The sequence below is a fragment of the Aythya fuligula genome, chromosome 3, assembly GCF_009819795.1.
Source record: "Aythya fuligula isolate bAytFul2 chromosome 3, bAytFul2.pri, whole genome shotgun sequence".
Classification (NCBI taxonomy): domain Eukaryota; kingdom Metazoa; phylum Chordata; class Aves; order Anseriformes; family Anatidae; genus Aythya; species Aythya fuligula.
This window is the reverse complement of record NC_045561.1, coordinates 59,847,820-59,873,933: the sequence shown is the minus strand read 5'-3', so window position 1 is coordinate 59,873,933 and position 26,114 is coordinate 59,847,820. Positions and strand designations below refer to the sequence as shown.

General features: G+C 41.0%; 1 protein-coding gene across 1 annotated transcript; it reads left to right on the top strand.

Annotated features, from left to right (window-relative positions):
• Window positions 1-921: 921 nt before the first annotated feature.
• Window positions 922-25,216, top strand: TBX18 (T-box transcription factor 18). The gene is made up of 8 exons (XM_032185307.1): window positions 922-1,298; window positions 1,603-1,789; window positions 3,358-3,459; window positions 6,483-6,654; window positions 13,412-13,579; window positions 14,786-14,850; window positions 18,758-18,852; window positions 21,339-25,216. Exons 1-8 carry the CDS (start codon window positions 1,037-1,039, stop codon window positions 22,061-22,063), a joined length of 1,776 nt encoding a protein of 591 aa, XP_032041198.1. The 5' UTR covers window positions 922-1,036; the 3' UTR covers window positions 22,064-25,216.
• Window positions 25,217-26,114: the final 898 nt, after the last annotated feature.

Sequence of the window (26,114 nt, the reverse complement as noted above, 5' to 3'; positions counted from 1 at the left end):
TAAGTTTTGCTCGCTGGAAAGATTCGAAAGGATTTTCCCTGTGACTATTCTATGCACCTGAATACGATTATTAGTGAAGCTGCCTCGGCTGGATGCCCCCATGTTGTACAAGGCTCGCTTTGATTCCCTTTTTAGCGCAGCTCCAGCGGGTCGGGGTTTGAGGGGGGAGGGAGGGGGCTGCGGCCGTCGCAGCCGGGCGATGCATCCCCGGCAGCCGAATACCGCTGATAATATCATGACCGACCCTTAACAGCACCAACGGGCACAGCGTCGTTTTCCCTCATTGTAGCCCCCGGGCAAAACGAAATCCCGAGGGCAGCGCCATGGGAGAGCCCCCCCCACACTTTTCCCTCGCCTTTTCGGGGAGTCGAGGGGGGGCTCATGAACCTCCAGCGGGCCGCATCAGCCGGGACGGGGGGGGTAGCGGGGCTATTTCGGTCGGGCCGGCGGCCTCCCCCCCCGTCCGGGACGGGGCGGTGGGGCCCCCCCGGTCGTGTCGGGGCTGCGGGGGCCCCCCCGGTCGGGCGGCGCTGATTGGGCTGCGGGCGGCCGGGCCGGCGGAGCCCCCGCCCCGCGGCTCCGCCCGGCCCCCGCCGCCGCAGTGACACTAATGAGCGAGTTCTTCCCACCGGTCTCCTGCCTGGAAGTGCTGACAGATCAAGGCAACAAATTTCAATTACAAGCCCTAATTTGTGTCCGCAGAGCGTTTGTTACCCATGTCAGTCCCGTTCGGCCCATCAGACGGGGCAGAACGTGGAGGAGGAGGAGGAGGAGGAGGAGAAGGAGGAGGAGGAGGGGGAGAAAAAGAGCGCATCTGCAAAAAGGAATAGAGTTTTTTTCTTCCCCCCTCTTTAAAAAAAAAAAAAAAAAGGAGAAAAAAAAAAAAAAACTTGGCTGATAACTTGGATTTAAAAAGAAAGGCGAGGAAAAGCCCCAGCCCCTTGCCTGCGCGGTCGGGAGGACGGGAGGGCGGCCGGGCGCGGGTGCCGGTGCCGGTGCCGGCGGGCCTGGATGCGCGGGCTGTAGGGGGGCGGGCATGGCCGACAAGCGGCGGTCCTCGCCCGGCACCACCATGAGCCTGAAGGCTCACGCCTTCTCCGTGGAGGCTCTCATCGGCGCCGAGAAGCAGCAGCAGCAGCAGCAGCAGCAGCGGCAGCCCAAGCGGCGGAAGCTGGGCGGCGAGGACGAGGCGGCGGACGACGAAGGGGGCAGCGGCTGCTGCGCCAAGAGCTCCCCCGCCGCCGGCGGCAGGACCTGCGGCGACATGGAGCTGGGCTGCGCCGCCCGCGGGCCCGCCGGTGAGTGACCACCCCCGGCCCCGACCCCCGGCCCCGACCCCCGACCCCCGCGGGAGGCCGTCGGGTGCCGCCAGGCGGTGGAGCCACCTCCGGGGGGGCCCGTTCGCGACACGCTCGTGCCGGTGCCCGCGGCTCCGCGATGGGGATCCGCGCCCCGGGACGCGCCCACCGCCCGCAGCCCCGCCGTGGGTGCGCAGCCCGGCGCGGAAGGCCGCGGACAAGGCCGGGTGTCGGTACCGGGCGGGCCCTGCCTCTCGTTCCCCCAACCCCTGGGGCTTCCTCCCCGTCTCTCCTCTCTCCGCAGGCGGCGGAGGCGAGGACGGCTTCCCGGCGGGGTCCCCGGCAGCCTCTCCCGGCGGTTCCCCGAAGGGCTCGAGGCCCGGCTCGCCGCTGCCCGCCCCGCAGGCGCCGCGGGTGGACCTGCAGGGAGCTGAGCTCTGGAAGCGCTTCCACGAGATCGGCACCGAGATGATCATCACCAAGGCCGGAAGGTAACGGGCACCCCGGGGCGCTGCGGGGACGGCCCCGCACCCCGCGGCCTCCCCCGGCCCCGCGACGGCCGCTGGAGGCGGCGGGCGCCGGCCGCCGCACGAAAACGGGCGAGAAAACGACCCCCCCCCCCCAAAAAAAAAAAAAAAAAAAAAAAAAGAAAAAGAGAAAAATCTTTACACGCCGGGGAAATGGCGAGAGTTTCAGATGGGCATGTGGCCGTGTGGGGTTTCCTGTTCGTTAGGGTGAAGCCTGCGAGCGCCGCGTCCTTCTGAGGGGAAACTTTTCCCCCTTTGCCAGTGGATACAGATGGCAAAAACCTGGATAGTATAAAAGTATCTGAACTTATTAGAAATTACAAAAACATATTTTATTGAATCCATATGCTACCTTCTGCGTTTTCAGAGAGGCTTTATTAATGATTGAAACGCAGTCTTAAACAGCACAAAGCAACATTTGTCTTAGCAGGGTCCAGTCAGGGATTTTCTTTTTTATCTTACAGGTGCACTGAAATAACAGTGCAAACTAGTTAACCACAGTCAGGTTTACCCTCCTGTGTTATTTTTTTTCAAGAATAAAAAGAGATAGGATTTTTCTTTCCAGTAACGACTTTTAATTGATTATTTTTTTTTTAGAGGAGCAACAAATAGTGGATAAAGCGGCATGGCTTTCAGGTTTATAAACCACAGAAAAGTACCTTTCATTAGCTCGCAGTAAGCTCAATGTTATGATGTTTCTTTTTTGGCATCGAGAATGAACTTCCTTGATTAAAAGCCATGCCAAGCATACGGTGAAATAAGAAGTGCATTTTTTATGTTAAAACCGCTGCATCAGTTAATTATTCCATTTTCTCCACAGAAGGACCTAAATTGTGAACGTATTTTTTAGAAATTACCTTGTACGTTCGTTTCTGCTTTCAATAAAGAAGTTTTACTATACCTTTCAAAGACAGAGTAACTCTTGCACTTCACCTTTAGTAAGTTGCAGACAGGAAGTCCGTCTCAATAAAGACCATATTGTTTGGTTATAGCATGGCACATTGGGTTTTATAACTACATCCTTGCAGTGTTATAATTGTATCACCATGGATTCAACTTTGTAATTTGCTGATATACAAATGATACACCATTTGCCGCTGTCAGTTCAAGCAACTGGCAATTTACATTTCCGTAAACATTGCTGTTCCTGGACGGAGATGGTTTTTGCACATCTCCAGAAATAAATTTCTAGTTAATATTTCTAACGGGCTCTAAAAGTGTGTACTGCTGAAGTAGAGTCTCAAAACAAAATGATTTACTGTCTAACAAGAAAGCTGAAATGGTGTGGTAATAGTTGCACTCCCAAAGCGTATCCCAAAACATACGAAGCATTGTTCAAGTGAATGCACTTTAAAAATCTGTTTTGACATATCGAATGGACCATTTCATGGCTATGTAACTGTAATCGTCAAAAAGGACTCTGTAGACTAAAAGGAAGAACGAGAAAAATCCCACGAACTCGTTACTTTTCCTAAACAACCATTCCCAAGTCTGTTTCATATTAAAAATGACCTCTCTCTTTCCATGTTCAGGCGGATGTTTCCCGCAATGAGGGTGAAGATCTCAGGTTTAGACCCACATCAGCAGTATTACATTGCTATGGATATTGTGCCAGTGGACAACAAAAGATACAGGTACGGTGGCTTTATGGCAAAAAACACATCTTGCAAGCTGTAGGGATCTCAGCTATTGGAAGAAAATATTAACAGCATGTAAATTAGCAGAAGGTAGTGTTTAACCCTCCGTCTGATTCCTATTTTCATCCTGGTACATTAAAACAAACAAACAAACAACAACAACAACAACAAAAAATACTATGCCAAGGTGCCAAGTATGCAAAAATAACTGCAGTGGTGTCAAAGCTCTTTATACCTTTGGCTTATGTTTTATGTGTGCTGTGGGCAACCACCAGGTCTTCTGCTTTCGCTGTCTGCAGTTCTAGTACAGTCAGAGAAACATTATCATACATTATTTCTCATCATATCAGTGGGAATTAGTTCCTGTTAACAAATAAATATGTAATTAAACATTTTTTTTTTCTAGGGTTACATAACTTCAACATTATCAAATAACATTATATCATAAATATCTGATTTAATGACATTAGAATGTAGTGCACATAAGCTTTCTTGGTCGTCCTTCAAATTGATTCTTTCATTTGCTTCAATAGCTGTTTATCACTGAGATACTTGGTTGCTTAGATTCGCAAAGGGTAATGTTTCTAATTACTGTTTTTTAAACAATCAGTGGCATTATTGTCTGAGGAATAATGTGAGGAACAAAAGTAGCTGTTCTTCCAAAATTTGAGAATAGGAATTTTGTGCTTAAACTCTTACTATTGCAAGGGTAGTTTTATTTCTAGTGAGCTAGTTCCACTTTGTTGAAACCACTGGTCCTGTAGAAATGATAGTAGCATTGGGCCCACAGTAGTTATTCCTATGAGTTCTAGAAGTTTTGTATTCATGCTTTACAGACGTGATCCTGTTCTTTGTAGTAGCCAGGAGCAGCCTTGCCAAGTAGTTCAGTGGAGGCAGGAATGGGTCCTTACCCATTGCTGTTTTGATTGTTTCAACCCTATACTTAGTATAATTTACGGAAAACCGCTGCAGATTTAATTGTGGAAGTAGGAATATTTCAGACTAAGACTAAAAGGTTGGTTCTTCAGGAATGTTTCCTTATTTCCTAAACAAACACTGCCCTGTGTTTTTTTGCATGTCCTTACCTCATTGACTGTAATTTTGTCCTTTTCTCATGCGGTATGTAAGCAGTTTCTTATGAACATTTTTGATTTTGTATTTTGCAACAAGGTGTCTGTAAAAATGCTGAGCGTGTCCAGTGCATATACCTATGGAAGGCTTTTCTGATTGTACCATAGGGGGAAAAAGGCTTTTTTTTTTTTTTTTTTTTTTTAAACAGAGAAGTGCAGCTGAAATGATTTTTTTTTTCTCTGTTGTTTTTCTTCATGTTGCAAGTGTACTTTCACTTAGCAATCTAAGCATATCATTCCTAGAAGGTCTGAGCAGTTTCTTAACTCACAAGAAGAGCAAAGTAAATATTCCAGACTGAACAAAAATGTTAATATTAAAAACAGTGTCAGCAAGCATGAGTTGTTTAAAATGCACTTTATTTAAAATAAATATTTTCATGCTGATCCGCACTGTCTGCCCAATGAGATGCATGGTCCCCAGATAAGTCACTTAACAAAAGTTGTATGACGGGCAGCATTTTTGTAATTGGCAAACTTAAATTTCTATAATCATATTTTAGTACCACACCTTTAATCATCCTATTAGATGTTCATGTTTCACTTGATTCCCCTTTTCATCGTTTGCTATGCAATCTCCACGTAAATTTATTGCTGACTTACTTTAACTCCTACTGTTCATGTGGCTTTGCAAAATGATTGCCTTGCTGATTTTTATGTTTGAAAGATGCAATAGCAGTCATATATTGAGCCTAGTCACTAGCTGTCATAGCAGACAGCAAAACTAAACAGAAATGAAGAAAATTGCATGTAGATCTAGATTTCTAACAAATTTGGATCCCACTGTAAATATTTGGAATCTTAAAGTGTGGTTCAAAATATTTTATTTTTATAGCATTATTTACTTTTGCAGGAAAAGCATGTATTGAGTATAAAACAACAAATATAAAATAAATGAAAAATGTTAAAATGGTTGACTGTGTGGATTAGGGTTGAGAACTTCTCTCTGCAGAGGATTCGGGAAAGGGTACTGCCACTGTTCTAGATCTTAGTTTTCCAGCTTGATATGAATTGTATGAAGGGATTCGTGTATTGGGTCACTTGGTTTTAGTTTCTTGTTATGTTGTTTGTCTTTTTTTTTTGCTAAGGAACTGAATTGTACAAACACATGATTTGATATTATTTCCTGTTTTTATTAGAAAATACAGCTCATTTACAGGAATTTTACTGTACTCGGAAAAAAAATACCTTGACATTTTTATTTAGTCCTTTTTAAACTGCTCTGTGAAGTATCTGCCTTCAAAATAAGTTTTCTACTGAAGAAGGCACTACTTTTGTAAGAAAATGATTTTTTCAGCATTGGCCTATCAAATGAAATATAAACTGTGTTTTTTTTTTTTTTTTTTTAATTTTTAAGCCTTTCTGCAGTGCTATTCAGGAAAAATAATAGTCTTGCAGAAATAGCTAGAACTTAATTTGACATAGCTTCATTATTTTTCCCTATCATAATGTTCTTTCCTTTCAGTAGCTTTATTTATAGACTCTTATATTACAGTCAACGTGTTAAATCTTCCATATATGGAATTACTACTTGATTTGATAAATGAGGGACCAGATTCTGCTCTCTTTGCTGATGCTTTTTCGGAGTGGAGCTGTAGCAGTCAATGAATTGACACCAGCTTGAAGTGTAGCATGGAGTCTAATGTACATACTGTTACTGATTTTAGGAAGACTAAGGTTGGATGAAAGCATGAGTTTTAAACTTATGCACAAACTACCTTTGTGCAAACCAAGACTGTGTTTTGAAACTTAAATTGTAACATTTATTGTCCTTTCATGCTGGTCAACTGATGGGTTCTTGCTATATATATGGTCCCTAGTAGGTTAACCCTTAACAGGTCTGATCAATTATTTCAGGTTTTGTGGTTACAGACTTTTGTTTTTTTCTTACAGGTATGTTTATCATAGCTCCAAATGGATGGTGGCTGGTAATGCTGACTCCCCGGTACCACCTCGTGTTTATATTCACCCCGATTCACCCGCTTCTGGGGAAACGTGGATGAGACAAGTGATCAGCTTCGACAAACTGAAGCTCACCAATAATGAGCTTGACGATCAAGGGCATGTGAGTACTCAGTCTTCTACGGTATTATATGTAGGCACATTGCTCAGCTCTGAAAGACTCTGACATACAGCTTCAGGGTGCCAGAAATAGGCTTGACTTTTGAAAGCTGTTTTGGAACTTTACCGTCCAGATCTAAAATCTGCTTACTTTCTGCTCTGACAATTAACTGCTTATTAGAGCCTGCTGTTTTACTCCCCCCTCAAAGATAGAACTCCTTCTGCAAAGTAAGACTTTACAAGGCTAAATTGCCTAATATGAAGGGGCAGAATTGCTCTCATGTTTTCCCACCAAGCGTGTTACTCGCAACTTGTGCTCTGATCAAAAAGTACATTTAAATTCACAAGTGGCTAGGAGAAATATTAATAGTGTGTAATAGCTTCATGTGAATAAAAATGCACTTAACTATTTGTTTAACCTAAACATTTGTGTGAAATCCCATGAGGTGTTAATAATTGCAGTCAAAAACGAACAACATGGGAGCTGGGTTTGCTCCGATAATGATTTATTGCATACCTTATGAAGCAAGACCCTTTCACAGCTGAGGCTCATTACTTCTGAAAAAACTGGCGAAGACGTATGCAGTATGAGTGTTCTGTTTGCAAGTTCTAAATTGTTTAGTTATGACATTATCTAATGTGACAAAATGTGTTATGTTAATATTTCCTTTTCTCTTCAAAACTGTTGAAACATGACAGATGTAAGCCAGTATCTTTCTAGCAATCCTTAAAATAGTTTTAGTTGACACCTTAGGAAAAAAAAATAAAAAATGAGAATTGTTTTTTAGCCCAAGTGGAGTCTTTAATTTTGAGAAATCCAGTAATAAATGGCAAATGTTGGCTTCCTTTCAAAAGGAACATTGAATTCCAAATGGTAGAGTTTTAAGATGTAAGGGGCAAGTTTTGAGACAGGATGTGGATTCCATTGTCCTAAGCATAGCCCAGTTTATTAAGCGGGATACTTTCTCCTTCATGGACAGGATTGAAAGAAAACGTACCTTGCACAAAGTGCAAAGATACTACATGCATCTTTCAAAATAGTTGTAGCTCTGTGACATTAAGCCAGGTATTTTCTGAACACGTATTCCAAGTATAAGTATGACTCTTTTTTTCCCTATTTGCGTTTGCAAAGGAGATTAACTTGAGACTGTGGTCAAATTGTGCAGGAGTTAAAACTTTTATAGTACAGACGCAGGAATACAAGAGATGGGCTGGACTGAGCAAGCAAATGCATCGTAAGGATGAAAAATCTCCCTTTCTTATAATACTATTCATAATTTTGCTATGCTCTTCCTTAAAAAGCTCATGTGGGTATTTACATCTTTTGAGTGAGTAGTGCTTTTGTTTAGGATTGTAAAAGAGACGTGGTAAGTTGTTTATTTCCAGAATTACATTTATGGGGTCTTATTTGGCATTGTTTGTTTGACCGAGTACTAGCACAGGTAGCCCCCTTAGTTTCCTCAGTATCTGCATATTTGAGACTCTTTTTGAATGGGAGTTGCTTTCTCGGAGTCCAGAGTATAATGTAACAGTTTACAAAGTTTACAAACAAGCAGATGCGAATGGGTAGAATATCACTTCTCCGATGGAGAGCAGGCTGGTTACTTTCTGTACTTGGTGGTTTGTGAGGGGCAATGTGTGGATGCAGTGGTCCACCCGTGCACTTGCAGTCACAAACTGCTTTGTGATAAAATCTCTGATACGTAGAGAATTGCATTACTGCGTTTTTCCATCCCAGTTCTTATCTTTGTTTTTATTCAGAACCAAAACCTGTGTAGTGTACGCAGCACACCATTATTCATAACATGGGGGGATATAAATTTTCTGGTCTTTAGTTAAGTGTTTTGATTTGGAAACACGTGAAGCAAAGCTCTAGTACAGCGATTTGAGACACATTGAACTGATTCAGAGCTACGGCAGAGCCCCTCCTCCCCAAAATGGAAATTTAAGTATTAAAATAAAAGGACAAAAGAAGGATGACTGTAAAATAATTTCATATTTCTCAAATCTGGGAAATTGCAAACATGTCATTCATAATTACCAGAAAAGGCAAAAGCAGAAAGCAGAAAAGTGTCTTTTCCAATGGGTACATTTTTTCTTTTAAAGCTATGGTAGTGTGGAATGCTGTATTGAAAAAGCTATGTAGCCTCTGAATGCCTCCAGCAATAATGGAAAACGAATAATCATATTTTGTGATGAATATAAAAAACAATTGTTTCTCATAAGCAGGAAGGAACCATTTTTCTCAAGAGGGTACCAAGGGAGGGATGGTGGATTAGAAGAGCCAGAGGTCAAGGTCATACTGTCCCTGGAATATTTGTTTTTACATCAAGTGTTCTGACTCTCCCACCCCTGTAGTGGGAGAAGGGATGTATTTTAGGCTATTAGAAAGCATTTTTTCATCCTCGTTTTCATCCTCTGCTTAGGCAGAATGGCTCAGAGAATCCTCTGTGGGGTCTCTGCACTCTGCCTTCCTTCTTCCAGTGATTGAAACAGCACCGGGGTTTAGCTGTTCTTTGGGTACACTTTCTGTGCTGCCTGGTTCCGGGACTTTATTTCTTGTTGAAATCATTCCTTTGTTCTTTCTGTCCTCCTCAGAGGTGTCAGTTATTGCAGAGTGTTTGTGTTAAAATTGTAGGGCTCAGTTTTGATCTTGTGGACGCAAATTTCCATTGAGGTAGGGAGTTCGCATGCGATCAACCCAGAGCCCTTTTACCAGAGTATTAACTCTCGGAGCTGCTGACAGAAGTGACTCACGGGAACGGGAATGGGGACTCTATTTGCAAACAGACGCTAAGGTAGTATTTCTGTGTAGTATTTATACTGCGGTTGTAACTAACAGCAGCCAGCTCCTCTTGCGTTGCGCTGGCCCTGTGGTAAATGGCAGCGCTGGCCCGGGATTAGCTTCTTGTTCAAGGGATCGGCCATCTCTGAGACAACTTGTTTTGCTGCTCAAATGCTTCTGGACTTCTTGCTGCCTGCTGCTATTTTCATCAGTGTTTTGGGTGGGAGTTGGTGACGACGTAATTTTATAGTGCTGTTCCGTGGAGGGGTTTTGAAGTACATCTGCACGTAGGACACTCTCTGATACTTGCGTTCCTGTGCAGGCTGAGGAGATCAAGCAAAATTTGTAAGGATATGTTTTCCTTCTGTATTTTTGATCTCAGAAGGGAGTCATAGAACGAATTCTCTGCGTTGGAAAGATTGTGTGCCCAAATGGATATTAAGGCTCGATGACACCATTAGAGCCTTTACTGTGGCATTTTTTTGTCATACATCTGAGTTACGGTACAGAAAAGTGAATCTGTGTTTTGCAATTGACACTGAGAAGTGTGTGGTTTGGGTACTCTTTGTCTCGTGTCAATGCCGCTCACCTCCAGTCTTTGGAATAATTATTACATTGTAAAATCAGTCTCTCACTCTGGTGAGAGTTGGTTGGTTTTTCGGTTTTTCTATTTTGATGCGGTTTTATATCTGCATTTCGACAGAGGGCAAAAGTCAGTATTTTTGATGCTGTTCTCTGTGCTTTTCAATTAAGTACGTATTTGATGAAGAAGAACATCTAACTCTTAGTGAAAATGAGGCCGTTAGTATGTTAATTGTTCCATGGTAGTTTGTTGTTTTTTTTTTCCTTCCCCAATTTGAAAGTGGGGTGAGGCTGGAGGCAGAGGCGGGCTCTTGCTCTGCCCAGACTTGGCTTCAAGCAGTAAGCTCTGCTTACAGTCAGTGGGTAGTAACATCTTCTTGTCACAATGAAAAGCTGGAAAACATCAGCATTTTCACTTGCAGTTTCTGTCTTTGTGAAAAGAGAATTCATGTTCCTTGACTCCACACATTTCTCTGACTGCAGAAAGCCTGACTGTGTGGGCTTTGCTTGATACATAAAAATTTTTGGAGGCAACAGCAGTGAGGTGAGGACAATGCCACCATGCCAGAGGAGAACTGGTCTCACTGGTGCTGATGCTGACAGTATCATGGCAGTATCTAAGGTCTCATCATGGCAGCATCTTTCAAAACAACCATTTCAGAGGTAATTCTGGCCAGAAAGAGCTTTGTGCATTTGTAGGTGCGGTGGCCTTGACTCCACACTGCCTCCGTCTCTCCCCAGCCTGCTTCTGCCTTCGTGCTGCAGGGCTGTTGCCTCATCCTCCCTGCCCAGGTAGATCACGTCTTGGGAGCTGCCGTGGTGACAGTGTCACAACAGTGAGGACTTTACATTTAGAGAGATGTATTCCCCTGGGAAGTAACGGTGCAGTGTTGGTAGGCGCCATCCCTCTCAGCTCTGACCAGAACCACTGTGCTATTTGTCCTCACACGGTGGAGGGCTCGGGTATGGTACCTTGATACATGCGAGAAAGAGTGGCTGTTTTGTAACCTTACGGTAGTGAAGCTAACGTCTGAGGTTGATGATTTTGCTAGGAAAATATTAGGACACGTCTGAAGACAGCTCACTCACTTAGGAAGACTGTCTAACCCAGCACGGGCGCAAAATGTGGCTGTGCCGCCTCCAGAGCAACTTGGGGAAGAATCTGGGACTTCACTGTGAGCAGGGCTCCCCTGCTGTCATTGAGCTCATCCCAGGAGGGATGAAACTGTGCTCGGGGTCTTTCCGCGCAGCTGGGCAGGGTGGTGGAGGGACACTCACAGCGCAGATCCGGGAAGCTGCTCCCCTCCCTGCCCTGCCCGAGGCCCCAGCGCTGCTGCAAGCTTTCAGAGCGGGCGTCGCATCTGCTTCTCCTTTTACTCTCCTTCTACATGGTGTTGCTCTCTAATTCAATAGGACTTGACAATTAGGTATAATTTATTTAGAGTTGAAAATCCTGGTAATTAACAAAGATTCCCATCATACAAGGCACGGTACAAAATGAAGAACAATTTTATTTCTTTTTTTCCTGCTGTGGATCATTAATGGGCTAACAGTATATCAGTACAGGAAATTTCAGTACAGCATAGAGCCAAGCCAGGTTGCTTTTACGAGATGACAAGGATCAGTTTAGCCACAATACCAACCTAGATGAGGAGTGGGAAGCGTTTTTTCTGTGCTGCTGGGACTTCACTTGTTCTGATACGTGAACAAGGTTGTTCACAGCTGCCTAGGTTATCATTGCATACATGGGCAAGTCTGCCGTGTGAGCAAGCAGTCATATGCACCACAAAGCTTAAAACAACTGTAACACAAAGGTTACAGTAAGCAGAATGGGAGCAGAGTGTGGTGTGCTCAGTTGTACACAGGCAGATGACAAGGCACAGAATAACGATGGGCTTGAACAGGGGAACAGGGCTCTCCTTGATGATTTTTTTTTTCCTGTTGCATCAGTATCTCCCCTAGTATCACTGGGTGTTCACAGGAAAACAGGGTCAGGAATGTGCTGTCCTCTCTATATTTTCATTTTGTAGATCTTTGCCAACAGAGGACTGAAAGGATTGTTATAAAGGAGAATATACATTTGTATGATAAAAATATTGCTTATGCAAGATTCTGAAAACTGGGAAAAGGTCTCATATGAGAACATCCATAGGGCACTCCCTGAGCAAATTAATTGGAGCCTGTGATGTCATTGTCAAAACCTTACTTACAGGCTAATAAAAACCCTGATTATCCAGAAACTTGGCTTATCCAAAATGGGGTCATGTCATCTGGCCAGGACCAAGTGTAATAAACTAGCCAAATGCTAGTTTAGCCAAATGAATGTAATGTCTTCTGTGTCATTTGGATGAATGAACTTCCATGGTATCTGGCATTCAGGCATAAGGGCTCTGTCAAGTGCCTGAGCACATACACATTTTGAGGCTACTCAAGGAGCAGGAAATTAAAAACCTTCCCCTGAATTTTGATTAGGGGTTCCACAGGCCAATAGCCATAGGGCTATTTATTTATCAAGTTACTAATTTCTTAGGCCTTCCAAAAATAATAATTGAGCTTCCTTTTTTTTTTTTTCTTTCTTTTTTTTTTTTTTTTCCTTGAAATCTTCTATTTTCATAGTGGTTAGCTGAAGTGGCATAGAGTAAAATAAAGGAAAAATTGCGTATGTTAAATTTCCTCTAAAATTTGGGAGCAATACCAAGAATTATTTTTATGTTTAGCTTTATACACTATGAGTTCATATTGTTCTTGTTTATCCTTTATTATGAATTGAGTGTTTTATGCTGGGAGGGATTTGTGTATTGATATTCATTGTCTGTATATGTATTACAAACCTAGGCTTAGTAACATTTTAAGCTTTTGTCTTTTGGTGTTGTTTTACTCCGAGTATCTGCTGTTTCAGAGTATAAAAGTCCCAGATCACGTTCAAAACAAAATACATTTTCCAGCCTTCTGGATATCAAGAAGAAAAATGCTTCAAGCATATCCTGAAGGCTCCAAAAACAAAAGGCAAATGCTGCTGTTGTTAATTGTGTTAGATCAAATCCAGGCTCAAGTGGAGAAAAAAAAAAAAAAAAAAAAAAAGTGACAAAACTTTCCTAATTCCGGTGGGACCAGAACTTCACTCCTTTTTTCTTTTTTTTTTTTTTTTTTTGAGCCCATCCCATAATTTTGGGGTTCCTGAGTCATAATTTCTAAATGCTTAGGGTTGGCAATAACATAAATGCACAGACTACTGTAATAACAACCTTCAGAGGTTAAAACAAACATTTGATTTCCAGTAAGTGGAGTGGCAAACACATGCCATAAGCTGTGGTTTCAAAAAGCCATTAGTCCTGGAACAACAGGGTGTCCGTTCTAATAAATGTTATCTTTTTCCTTTCTTTTGATTGCACAGATTATCCTTCACTCTATGCATAAATACCAGCCTCGTGTCCATGTCATCCGAAAAGACTGTGGAGATGATCTGTCCCCCGTCAAGCCTATCCCTTCAGGAGAAGGGGTCAAAGCATTCTCCTTTCCAGAGACAGTATTCACTACTGTCACAGCATACCAAAATCAACAGGTAACTCGGGCTTTCTGCTTAGCATTTTGCAGGCTTTTCAAAGAAGTGCGAGACAGGAAAAAACAATATATGTTGGTTATACCACCAGGCAGCATTGCCTAACCCCCTTTAATACTACAAGTAGCTTTCACTAGTAGTAGTGCAGCAGCGCCAAGAGGCTATAGCTGAGACTTCAGGCCATGTGGACTAGGTGCTGCCTGTAAAAAGTAATTTTTGTAATGAAAATCTCACTAAGTTGACAACATAGTTAATAATGTCTTAATTATAAATGCAACATTGAAGAAGAAGGCAAAGAGGAATTTGTTTTTTAAAGGTGTTTTTGTACCTGTACATGTAGATAAGTGATCAGATAGAATTTGCAAAGCACTTTTGGGCCTGACCCCAGTAATTTCAAAACTCTGTCTGAAAAATGTGCCCCAATCCCTTAAAAGAAAAGCTAAGGTCTGAAGAAAGTAGCTGTAATTTTTATTAATTGGATTCAGCATATATTATTAACTGAAATTTATCCGCACAGACTCAACATTTGCCTCTTATCACCACTTGTTGAAGTATTCATATACAGAGTAACACCATATTTAGTGTTGGACATTTTATTAATTCCATATAAGCAACTGTAGCTATATTTTGGGAGATTATAAATGCCTTGTTATCTTTACAGAGAGAACCGTGTCAGTAATGTCAAGAGACCCAACTAAATAATGAGATACAATTACTTCATGCCTACTGTTTTTATTTAAATGAATTACAATTTATTTTTTTTCCTTTTTTTTTTTTTTTTTTTTTTTTCTTTTAGAGAGAGGATAATAGCTTAGCGATAATCTCTCTTTTCACTCTTTTCACATTTCCTTCTTGGCCCATACAGAAATAAAATTTAATTTAAATTTTATTGCGGTTAGGCCATGTACTCTCTTAGGTGAAGAATGACATTTTCCAGAAGATTTTACTCAAGAATTCCAACCTGCCAGTTAGTAGTATTAAATACCTATTAGCTTCTCAGGGGATTTGCAAAAATAATGGTCAGAAGACTGGGCCTTGTTTTGCAGTGTTTCAAGAGAGCTTTCTTAAACCATGCAAATAGTAAGACATTTCTACTTTAAATGAATGGAGCTAGAATATTCAACTGACAGCTTCATTCTGTCAGGAGAGTCGTTTTTTGTATTTCTTAGATAAATTTGTAGATACTAATTTCTTTAATCATCTTCACAGATAACTCGCCTGAAGATTGACAGGAATCCATTTGCCAAAGGGTTTAGAGATTCAGGACGCAACAGGTAGGTGCTGGGAAGGAGATGGGCTTGTTGTTGCTGCCAGAATCAGTTTGTGAAGGCTAGTAGTGGATATTCTTCATACAGAGGGGAATAGCTGTATTTACAGACAAATTAGTCTGAGGACTCAGACTCCCTGAGGGAGCACTTAGGCTTCCCAGTAACATTCTCAGTGGTGGCTTCCTGTTCCTACTCCTCTGACCCTTGGAGAGCAAGAACTGGTTGGCACGTGGCTTGACTCATGTGCTCGAGTTTCCTCTGGAAACTGCAGTATACTGTGAAGGCTGAAAATTGAATTAATGCATCCTGAGGACTCAGATTTTTGAGAGAGTGACCAGAGTGTGCTCCAGAACGGGGAGCCAAGGAGGCTGTGTCACCATTTTTCTGGGGGCAGTGTTGGGCATCGCAGTGGGAGTGTAAGTAATGATACTGACCTGGGCACGGGAGTTTTCAAAAGCCAGCAGGCAAGGTTGGAAGGGAGCACAGCTGGCCAAAAGGAGTGGCTGCTCCTGAAGACTTCCTCCTGGCTAGAGACACAAATTGCAGATAGCACTATCCAGCCATAAGCTCAGACTCCCCTGAATTTAGTGGCATTTAGTATGGATGAGTGGCTCATTGTTTTCTCTTAAAGGGGGAGAAACTAATTCTGCTCATGCAGTAACCTTATGGTTATTACATTTGTGTAGGTGGAAGACCTGTGTTCAAATGTCTCTTTCACTTAAAGAGTTTTAAATACACTTCCTAAGTGAATGCTTTTCCTAGTAGGCTATAGATGACCTTGAAACAGGCCGGGTTTCCACCTCTTCTGTTGCAGTTGGACTGATTAATTGCTTGTTCTTTCTTGATCCACGATTCTTTCAAAATAGCAATAGGGAATCTGAGTAGTGCGAAGTGGAGGCTTGGGTCTGGTCCCTGCTGCCAGTACAGATGTGGTATCTTATCCAAAGACTGTTCAATGCAAAATACTTAAGCCTGTTATGAATTGCATGTTAAACCATTTCAGCTAAAAAAAGAAGCATTTAATTGTGGTGCATAGTATACATCAGTTCCAGTGACCACTTTGCGTTTGCTGTCTACAGCTGCTATATTTATGACTTCGTCTTCCAGAGAAGGGAGCAGACTGTGTACCGGGAGGAATGTTCAGAGAGTATCTTTTGTTAGCTGCTTTAGTGAGTTTTTCTTTTAGCACAGGCTACAGCATTAAAAAATGTTTTATGCTTCCACCTGAGTTAACTGAAGGTTGAGACTGGCCAATAAAAAAAAAAAAGAGTATTTTTTAGAAGATGAACATGGGGTGGGGTTATAAAAATTTACAGGAGCACACTGCAAGTGTCTTTTCAGTTTACACTTTGTATTTGCTGCTTTCTAAGGTTTTTGTGTTCTAGCAAAAACCAACTGGCATTACTCTGTCCTGAAGCCTGGAGGGGATGTCCCATGCAGTGGCATAAATAGACTTTTGTCCTCTTTTGTAGCATTCTATACTGCAAATAAATGAACAGTAACTTCCAGATAAATACAGCAACCAAAGAAGCAAAACAAGCTGTGTGTACTCGAGCAAGAAAAAAAATGCTGAACATGCCATATTTGACAGCTTTCCATAGGCAATGCTATGCACACTTATTGTAGAGCTATAAAATAAATGTTAAGGAGGCTTAATAAATGCGAAGGAGTCTTCTAAGAAGTATGCAAACCTAACTCCTCTGAAATTTCTGATTAAGTTAGGTCAGAATTTCATGCGTGATGCTGTATGAAACAAGAGAAAATACCCTTGAAAATAAACTGGAAAGGATCATTCTGAAAGGAGTCTTGAACTGGATTTACTCCTGATATAATCTGAATACGATGTAGGTGCTGTGAGTGTGTTGCATCTGCAACTGTGCAAATCCAGTTATAGTTACTGGGGCTATCCAGAGAGGTTTTTGGTTTGGCTGCTAGGAATCGGTTTGGTTCAGGAATTAAAACAAACAAACAAACAAACAAACAAACAAACAAAAAACACCAGCCACATAAGATTTGAATTGAAAACAATTATAGTTTACAGAAATGGATTATGAGGCCAGTTTTGTAGAAAGTGCTTGTGTATAATTGTATAAATGTTTCAGAATTGGCTTTAGATAAGGTCCAAAAGCTTTTACTGTCATATATGCACCCATTACAGAAGTAACTCTTGCATACTCTCGTCTGTTGCAAATAGACATTTGTTTACTGATCTCAGTATTGCTGTTTTCTTCCATAGGATCTGTGGCACCAAATAAGTAGGCTTGGGAATGCAGCTGAGATTTATAATTGTTGAGGAAAACAGTAGTTTACTCAGCTGATTATTAATTCACTCTGTTGCTGGACATTGAAATTAAATGTTAAGATTTTGTTATCTTTGTTGTTCTGGCTGTTATTACCTAGGCATTTTAGTCTGCAACAAGTGTGAAAAATGCTGTTCACAATTCCATCAAACTTTTCAAAGTAGCTTTAATTATTGTGGCTATCTTATTCTGCACTGCTGCATGCAATAATTCAGTTTAATTAAAAATATTCCCTTTCAGGTCATTCCCTTTGAGCCCCAAAGGCTATTTTACAGAAATCAGTAGCTTCACCTTTTAAAAGCATTCCCTGTACATTTGCAAAGTGCAACAGAATTTATGTGCTGAGAATAGTTTCATTCTTCAGCTAGGCCTTAGGTTTGACCCTATAAAAACTTTTACTCAGGAAAGGACCAGAATTTCTCTCTTTAAATACTTCAGGAAAAACATAACTGTTTTGTTAAATAAACTTGGCCATTTGATAGCATAAATTAGGGTGGTGATAAAATGTGGAAATTGTTCGAAGGCATCTTGTATAAATTATCACCTTGGCTACACTCCTCCAGGAGGTGGCTTTTATCTCTACTTTAACTAGAAATGAAAATTCACCATTACTGAAGAAAATGAAGGCTATCTTTTTAGTCCAGGTTCAGCTAATAAATACTTTATAACTATTTCCTGAAGTACATTTGTGATCCTCCTGGAAATGCAACGTGGAAGAAGCAGTATCAGAAGAACATGTTGGTAGCTTCAAATTGGTCTATTTGCATAATTCCAGTTTACAGAGTGTTGCTGCTCAAAGGCAAGCACTTGTATTTGGTTTGTGCCTGATGTTGACACTTAACAGGCCTTTGGGGCTCAGCAGCCAAAAATAATAGCAAAATTATACCTCTGAGCTGCATTATTTATAAAATTCTGTCAGAAAGCAAATGAGCCTTTACCTTCAGGAAATAGAGATTCTTTTAAATATTATCTGCCAAAATTGTTTAGCCAGATATTTCTGTTTTGTCATGACATTGTTGAAAGAAAATGATTGAAGATTTTCAGTTTCTAAAGGCATTTTGTCCAGCACATAATGTCTGAAACATAACATTATATTTTCACGTTTTAGTAGCAAAAGAGCTGTACACCCATGCCTTGCTCATGTTGTGAGCACAATTTTCCAACTCATCAACAAAGTCTGGAAGTCCAGTTTCAATAACAGCTGTCAGCTGATCACCTTTGTTCTAGTCAGAAATAGGAGATCATCTTCCTGGCAATTAGAGCACTTGCTCTTATAGAAATGTCATAGTAGGAAATTATTTAACATCATAACATTTAACGGCCACCCAAAAAACAAACAAACAAACAAACAAAAAAAACAACCAACATCCCCCAAAATAAAACTGAAAAATAAAAGCAGACTTGTAGAAGAAAGGAACTCTGCATGCTATCAGCCAAGTGACTGCACATCACAGAATCTCATGAGTTAGCATGTAAGACTCTTCCAAAAAACAAAATGAACTTCAGAATAATCCTGAAATGTTAATAATTTTTACATGTTTCTGAGGTATTCAGATAAATGTGACAAAATACAGCTTTCTATCATAATGCAATGATGTTTTTGTTCTAAATAGGATGGGACTGGAAGCTCTGGTAGAGTCTTATGCCTTCTGGAGACCTTCACTAAGGACACTTACGTTTGAAGATATACCTGGGATACCCAAACAAGGTAACAGTCTTTGTGGTTTTTCAAAACAAAAATGCATGAAGATAAAGCTTTATGCCCATCATTCCTTACAAAAATCTAGGTAAGTGTCTCACCTGCAGAAAATGCGACCAACCAACTGCAGGCCATCACCTCTCATCAGCATTAGTCTAAGTTAGAAAACAAGTGCTAACTTAAGGACTGTGGCAGCAAAAATGTTAGGTCATAAAGATAAATCAGATCACACGTGGAGGAAGATGACATTTAAGGACAGAATAACCTTTTAATGAGTGTTATGGTCTGGCTAGCTACACAAGGCAGAGTTATTATTAGCGAATTCTGTTGTACACATCCAAACTCAAATGCAGGAATTGCATTGCATTTAAGAAAAAAAAAACAAAAAACAAAACAAAACAAAACAAAAAAAATGAAAGAAGAAGTATTATTTATGTATTGAATAAACAGTTTCAAGCTTAAGTTTGCTTCCTCCTTGGAAAGCTTTCTTGATTCTTAAAGACCAGTTCAGTGAAAGTATCTACAAACTTTATATGTATTCTAGAGCTTGAAAAAATGGATCTCCTCTCTGTTCTTTCTCCTGCTCCCCAGTTCATAACCTCTTGGCTTTCACTTTCCCTGCCATAAAAGTAGTGCTGTGTGAGAGGGGGATATTTAAATGGCCTGTGAGGATATTTAAATGGCCCCCTGAGAGAGGGGACTTTCCATGCTCTTTTCTAAGTTCCTTTCTTTCCAGAGCATCACTGTGCGTATAGAAAACTTCTCAGACTTTTCACAACTAAATCAGATATCTTGCTCTTGAGTCTTAACATTTCCTGCTATCAAATTTAAAAACATCCTATCAGCTTTCTTGGTAATATATTCCAGAGTCATTAAGCACCTTCAGAACAAAAATTCAGAAAATACAGAAACACACAGAAGTCACTTTTCTTAACTTCTCCTTAGCCCACTCCTTTGAAAATCTTAAGCATGAGAGTTTGATGTGGGCAGTTAAAAAGGAGGTTTTTTTGCCAAGTCACAGATGTTTAGGATAAACGTAGGCAAACTTTTGAGCAGAGGGTGGAGCTGGGGGGCTGGTCCTTTTACAAACACCTAGAATGAGGTGGTAGCACCAGCCTTTGTCAGACTTCATAAGACTGACAGGCAACTAACTGTGGAGTTAACCTGTCTAGGAGACAGACCAGCTATATCACCCTGTTTGTACATAGCAGCACTGTTTGAGAGTAGGGGAATTGTTGTTGCTTGAGGTTAAGGAGCTTGTTGAAGTTATTGCTGATGTTTGGAGAGTGGGAACGAGGATCCGTGCACACCTTTAACCTCATGTGCCTTGGCGTATAGAGATTTATAGTTTAGGCAAAGAGACTTGGTGAAAAACCCCCATTAGAAGTCTGTCCTGATTTTTAAAATTGCCCATCTCAGATAGTGGAGGTGTTGAAACGGAAATCCTAGGATCTGTGGAATTTGGAGGCATCTCATAGTGCTTTGTGCCTGTAACCTGTTAGTAGAACAACAAGCTGGAGTCAGAGTTCACTGATAACTTATTTTTCTTTTTACTAGTTCACCTGTCATGAAAATTTGTGAGCTTACTGACAGTATGTATCTCTGTGTCATCAAGCTCTTTAACTATTAATGTGATTCACAAACAGGAGAGACTTCCTTGCTAAGTGACTTTGGCCTGGAAAGCAGTGAAAGACCCAAATCCATTTTTCTAAGCTCATTTTCCCAGGAGATATAATTTCTAAGAAAAAGAAGCTTTTTGTGCAGCTGGGAAACATTCAGTCCTCAGAAAAAGCTTCACCTGTAGTTAGCAGTTCATTTTTAGGAACACTCAGCACTGGTATTTGTGAGGTTAAAAGTTCTGATACCAGTAAATGAACAGTTCATCCACAGTTTTCTGCAAACCTAAACACCCACCTTCACATTCAAGAAATGAAACAGCTCAGTACACACTTCTCAGCCTACACCTTTCCTAAGTTGTTTTATCTATGAGAGCCTCTATCATTTGAGATGAGGAACTGGTTCCTTAGCTGGCGCTCTGGCTGTGACAGTTGGGCACAGAGGGAAGCATATGTCACACAGAACAAGGGCTGAAACCCACTCCAGAGCATAGCAACAACAGAGACAACACAAAATTCATAACTTTGAAGAAGGCTTCCTGTGGTGTGGTACTTGAATGGCTACACCTTGGCTGCCAGAATTTTCTTCCAGTGACAAACAAAGAGTAGTTAACCTTTTGAACAGGAGCTGTAAGGTTGGATATATGAAGTGATGGTCACAGAAGCATAGGTTGTGTTCAGTTCTTGGATAGGTCTTTTCTTTAAAAATATGCATGTGCCATCCACACACACCTTCACATGTACATAACAATATTTTTGAATTATTTTGTGCCAAGTGTTTCACATCAAGGGTTATTTTAAAAGACAAATGTCTTGATCTGTCATCTAAGAAATGAACCTTTCCCAACATGTTTCTTACACTGTCATATTCTCTTCCAGGAAATGCAGGTTCCTCTACTTTACTCCAGGGATCTGGCAGTGGAGTGCCATCTACCCACCCTCACCTTTTGCCGGGTTCCCCTTGCTCATCTCCAGCCTTCCATCTCAGTCCCAACACTAGCCAGCTCTGTAGCCTTGCTCCAGCTGACTACACAGCTTGTGCCCGCTCAGGCTTGACCCTGAATCGATACAGCACTTCTTTGGCTGAAACCTACAACAGGCTCACAAACCAAACCAGTGAGACGTTTGCTCCCCCAAGGACTCCCTCCTATGTCGGTGTGTCGAGTAGCACAACTGTGAATATGTCAATGAGTGGCAATGATGGGGATGCATTCAGCTGCCCACAAACTGGCTTATCCATGCAGATTTCAGGGATGTCTCCACAGCTCCAGTACATCATGCCATCCCCATCCAGCAATGCCTTTACCACTAATCAAACCCACCAAGGCTCCTACAACACGTTTAGACTGCACAGTCCATGTGCGCTGTACGGATATAACTTTTCCACATCCCCTAAACTGGCTGCCAGTCCTGAGAAAATTGTTTCTTCCCAAGGAAGTTTCTTGGGGTCCTCGCCAAGTGGAACCATGACGGATCGGCAGATGTTGCCCCCTGTGGAAGGAGTGCACTTACTTAGCAGTGGGGGGCAGCAGAATTTCTTTGACTCTAGGACCCTAGGAAGCTTAACACTCTCGTCTTCTCAAGTGTCTGCACATATGGTTTGATGAAGCCTTTAAGTAAAAGTACAGTATGTTTGGTGTCTACAATGTATTTCTTCTGGAATATGAAAGGACACTCAATGTAGCTTGTAAAGTGTGTGTATATATAATATGAGAGGAAGTTTCACTGAATTTTTGACTTGTTTGCGGCCAGATTATTCTCCTATTTTGAGTTACACGGAGTTTGTTGCAGCGCAGACTGCTTTAGTTTTCTGGTATAATACACTTAGTTGTATAACACGTTGGGACATATGCAACAAATTAAGTAAGACTTCCTCCCCTCTCCCCCTCCTCTTTTCTAACCCCTTTAAAGAACGAAATGACACTTAGTGTATTAAACAACACAAACAAGCCCACTTACATTTCGTACAGTACTAGTGAGTTTCTTTAAAACATTCATACGATGGTAAGCTGATGCACCAAAGGCATTTTGCAAGCTTCTTCTCTGTTATAAGGGATATGAAGGGTATTTGGACTTTCAAGTGTTAAGCATCAAGCATCCAGCCTAAAATAGAAGTTTAGCTAATGGATTATTTACAAAGTAAACGGAAAGATTAGTTTGCCTTCTCATGATACACTGTTTTTAGCTTATCAACAGCACGGCATTCTTACTAGGATTTTTTTTCAGCATTAGTCTAGATTTATGATTAGGTATTTGGAGACATATAATGCATATTCAAATTGTGGCAATATGAGTGATTTAAAACAACAGCAGAAGAAGTGGTGTTCCTTGGTTTAGAATGAACCTTGGGGTGCTACATTTTTGTCAAAGGAAGGGCTTGATGCATTTTTTTTCCTCCATAAATATTGCCTATAAGACATTTACTGGACAGTAGGATATTCTAATGTATCTTTCTTGTTGTATTTTTACTTTTTTTAAAGGCAAATGCAGGTTTGATTTAGAAAAAAAAAAAAGTGCGCAGAATGAGAAATTCCATTATTGGTTTTACCCTTTTGTGTGTTTTGTGATTTTTTTTTTAATAAGAGCAAAAAGTCTTCCATCCTCAGTGTCTCATAAATAAATTGCCTGTAGCCAGTAGACAAACAACCCAGTTTGCCCACAAATATTGCTGGAAGCAGAACTTTGTCATAGTTGCCTCCCTGTAACATGGTCAAATTGGGACCAGGATTACAATAGGCAAAATTCCTTTAATAGTTTACTTTGAATGCTACCGCATGACACCTACAGCCTATTTCCCTCCCTCCAGGGAGCCATCTGTCTTCCTTTCTTGTTGCTTTCTGTCATGAGGCTACTACCGCTCTATTCCTTAAACAGTCTTTGCCGGGGAATTTGAGTAGTTTATTTCCTTCCAATATCTGGTTTTAACTGGTGTTTGCAAGAACACAGATCAAAACCTGCTCCTGACCAAGCCTTTCTGGAGTGACAAGGACACAAGGAGATATTTGTCCTAGGGAAACTTCTGCCCTCATCTGCACCTGTACTGCCCTGGTGTGTGCCGGTGGTTCTGCTGCAAGAGCTGCCTTCCAGATGCCTGCCTGTTGAAGCTGAAACAAGGAGGGTATGGAAGAGATTTTAATGCTTAGGAGGATGGGTTCAATGTTTCCCTAAACCTCATCTATACTGTGCAGTTGATGTAAAGGCATTTTAAAGCGGGTACAAAAGTAACTGAAAATGCTTTCCTTATTGACATTGAAGGAGAATAAGGCCCTCAGACTTAACATATTTCTCTGTTAGATTTTTCAGTGAAAGTGTATTGTTAAACTTTGCAAGAGTTCCAACGTCTTTCCTGGAAAACTGGGTTTATCCATTACCACTTCAAGAAATACTCAATGTAGCTGATGTTTCTTCAGTGGATTAGAGATAATATATACAGAAGCAGCCCTCTCTCTGTCTCTTACTATTATTTGGGAATAGGAGGGAGACCACAAAAGCCTTAAAGCTCATGGCTGGAGAAGGCTTTATTTCTATTAGTTATATATATGTTTATGTTAAAGAAGACACTTAGAATGTTCTCATTAGAGCTGGAAAGACAAGAGGGTGAGGCTGCAATTAAAGAGACGTGGGTTTGCTTATTTGATGTTGTAAACTTCCCAAGTGACCTTGGGCAATTCACTCAGCCTTTCTGTGTCTATTTTTTTTCTTCTGTAAATTGTGCTACTAGCAATTCTTTGCCTCATAGGAAATGCTGGCAGTACATTGAACATGAAGATGTTCTTTACGTCTGATGTACTGTGTGCCATACATTCAGGACGAATGGCTAGGTAGTGTTCATGTGTGAGGATAACAAAGAGCATTCATGTACTTTGGGTCTGCTGCTCGTTTTGGCATTGCAGTGTTCTTTGAGGCAGACCTGACAGCAAAGACTTGCAAAGCTAAAAAAAAACTGTTCAAAAAACTCCCAGTAATACTTTGTGAAATGGTTCTAAGATGTGTAGATGATGGGAAATTTTTCAATTATGTACATTGTCATAGCTCTATTGGTTTAAATTAACAAGGCAGTTGTGTATTGTAATTCATGTTCCAGCCAAAACTTTGAAGTGTTGCAGTTGGACAAAGTGTTAAATGGGAGGAATGGTACAATTAATCTGTACATGAAAAAGGATAAGCAAGATAATTATCCATGTCATCTGAAGGGCTGTGACTGGGTAGAAATGTGGAAGAGCTAAGTCATGCATGTTCCTGCAAGGGGAAAAATAGATTGTGCATGCATGTATATGGAGGTGCTCCTGGCAAGAGTATGTACTTTGTCACCTGGGATTTTTTTAGAACTGGTCTCTTAGTTTTCCTCAAATGATTGCTATCATATAACCACACAATATTGTTTGAAACGTTTGTTCCTTAAAATTTGAATCGTATTGTAAATACTTACTGATGTGTCATTGTGAAATGACTAGCTTTTTATCAACATAGTAAATGCTACATATGCATTATATCTATAATTATATATCTGTATTTTACAAAAATGCCACAGAAAATATATTAAAGTGTGTATCTAAACACTTTTTACTATATTTGCAAAATTAAGGGGCTTGGGCCTTTTTTTTCCTCTACAACTTTAGCGAAAACAAGGTAACTCTAAGGTAAGCTCTGAAACTGAAAGACAATTCAATAAGCTACAAATACCCAACAAGTCTACAATTCTTGTATGTTTCAGTTTAACTGCATGCCATTGAACCTCTCTGTCATTTGTATGCAGAGGTTGTGACAGATGGTGGGCAAGAAGAGATGCTGAGGCTGATAGCAGAGCTGTGAGGTTTGGGAAGAAGGGAGTAAGCAGCTTGCTGTGCTAATTTTTCATAACCCAGCTCATCCCAGCTGCCAAGACAAGTTCAGCTGCTCCTTATCAGCCAGGTCTGGGAAGTTAACTCTTCCACGTGACCAGGTGCTTGCATGAGAGCTCGATGCCCTTCAAATCTTCGCTCCGTGCTTGTACTAAGACAGAGTTTATGACCTATAATCAGCTGGGTATGCTGTGCCTCTATTCAGCAATGAGCAGCATTTCTCCCCACAGAAATACTCTTAACCATAGTGGCCTTATTTCCCATTGTACTGCAATAAATGATTCCATGTGACATAGGGCACAGAGCCTGAAAATATGATTGCTTTAGAATACTAGGGTTTCGTAGTCACTTAACACCAGCATTGTTACAAATGACCAGAATTAGGGCAAGAGAAGTAGGCATGAAAATGCTTGATCATAAATATCACGCCTCTGGAGAGAATGAAAACTTCTGTTTGTAATAAGTGGAGCCTTTTTTGGAGTGGTACAATCAGACACTGAGAAATCTCATTTCTGCTTGAGCAGAGGGCAACAGGACAAAATCAAATTGTTGGCAGTAAAGTGAGCAAATCTGTACTGTGAGCAGTTCAGCATAGGGGATAGTTCACAGGTTCTATGGGTGTATTTTTCATGTAAGGGTAATAGATCTAATTAGACTGTATAGAAATGTGTATAAAGGCTGTAAAGTAGCTACCTCTAGAAGAGATTTATGTAATATGAAATTACTATTGCACTCTTCTGAATATGCTGTCAAACTCTCATAGCCTTATTATTTATGTTTACTCTGAAATTCAAGTTTTAATGTCAATGACTGC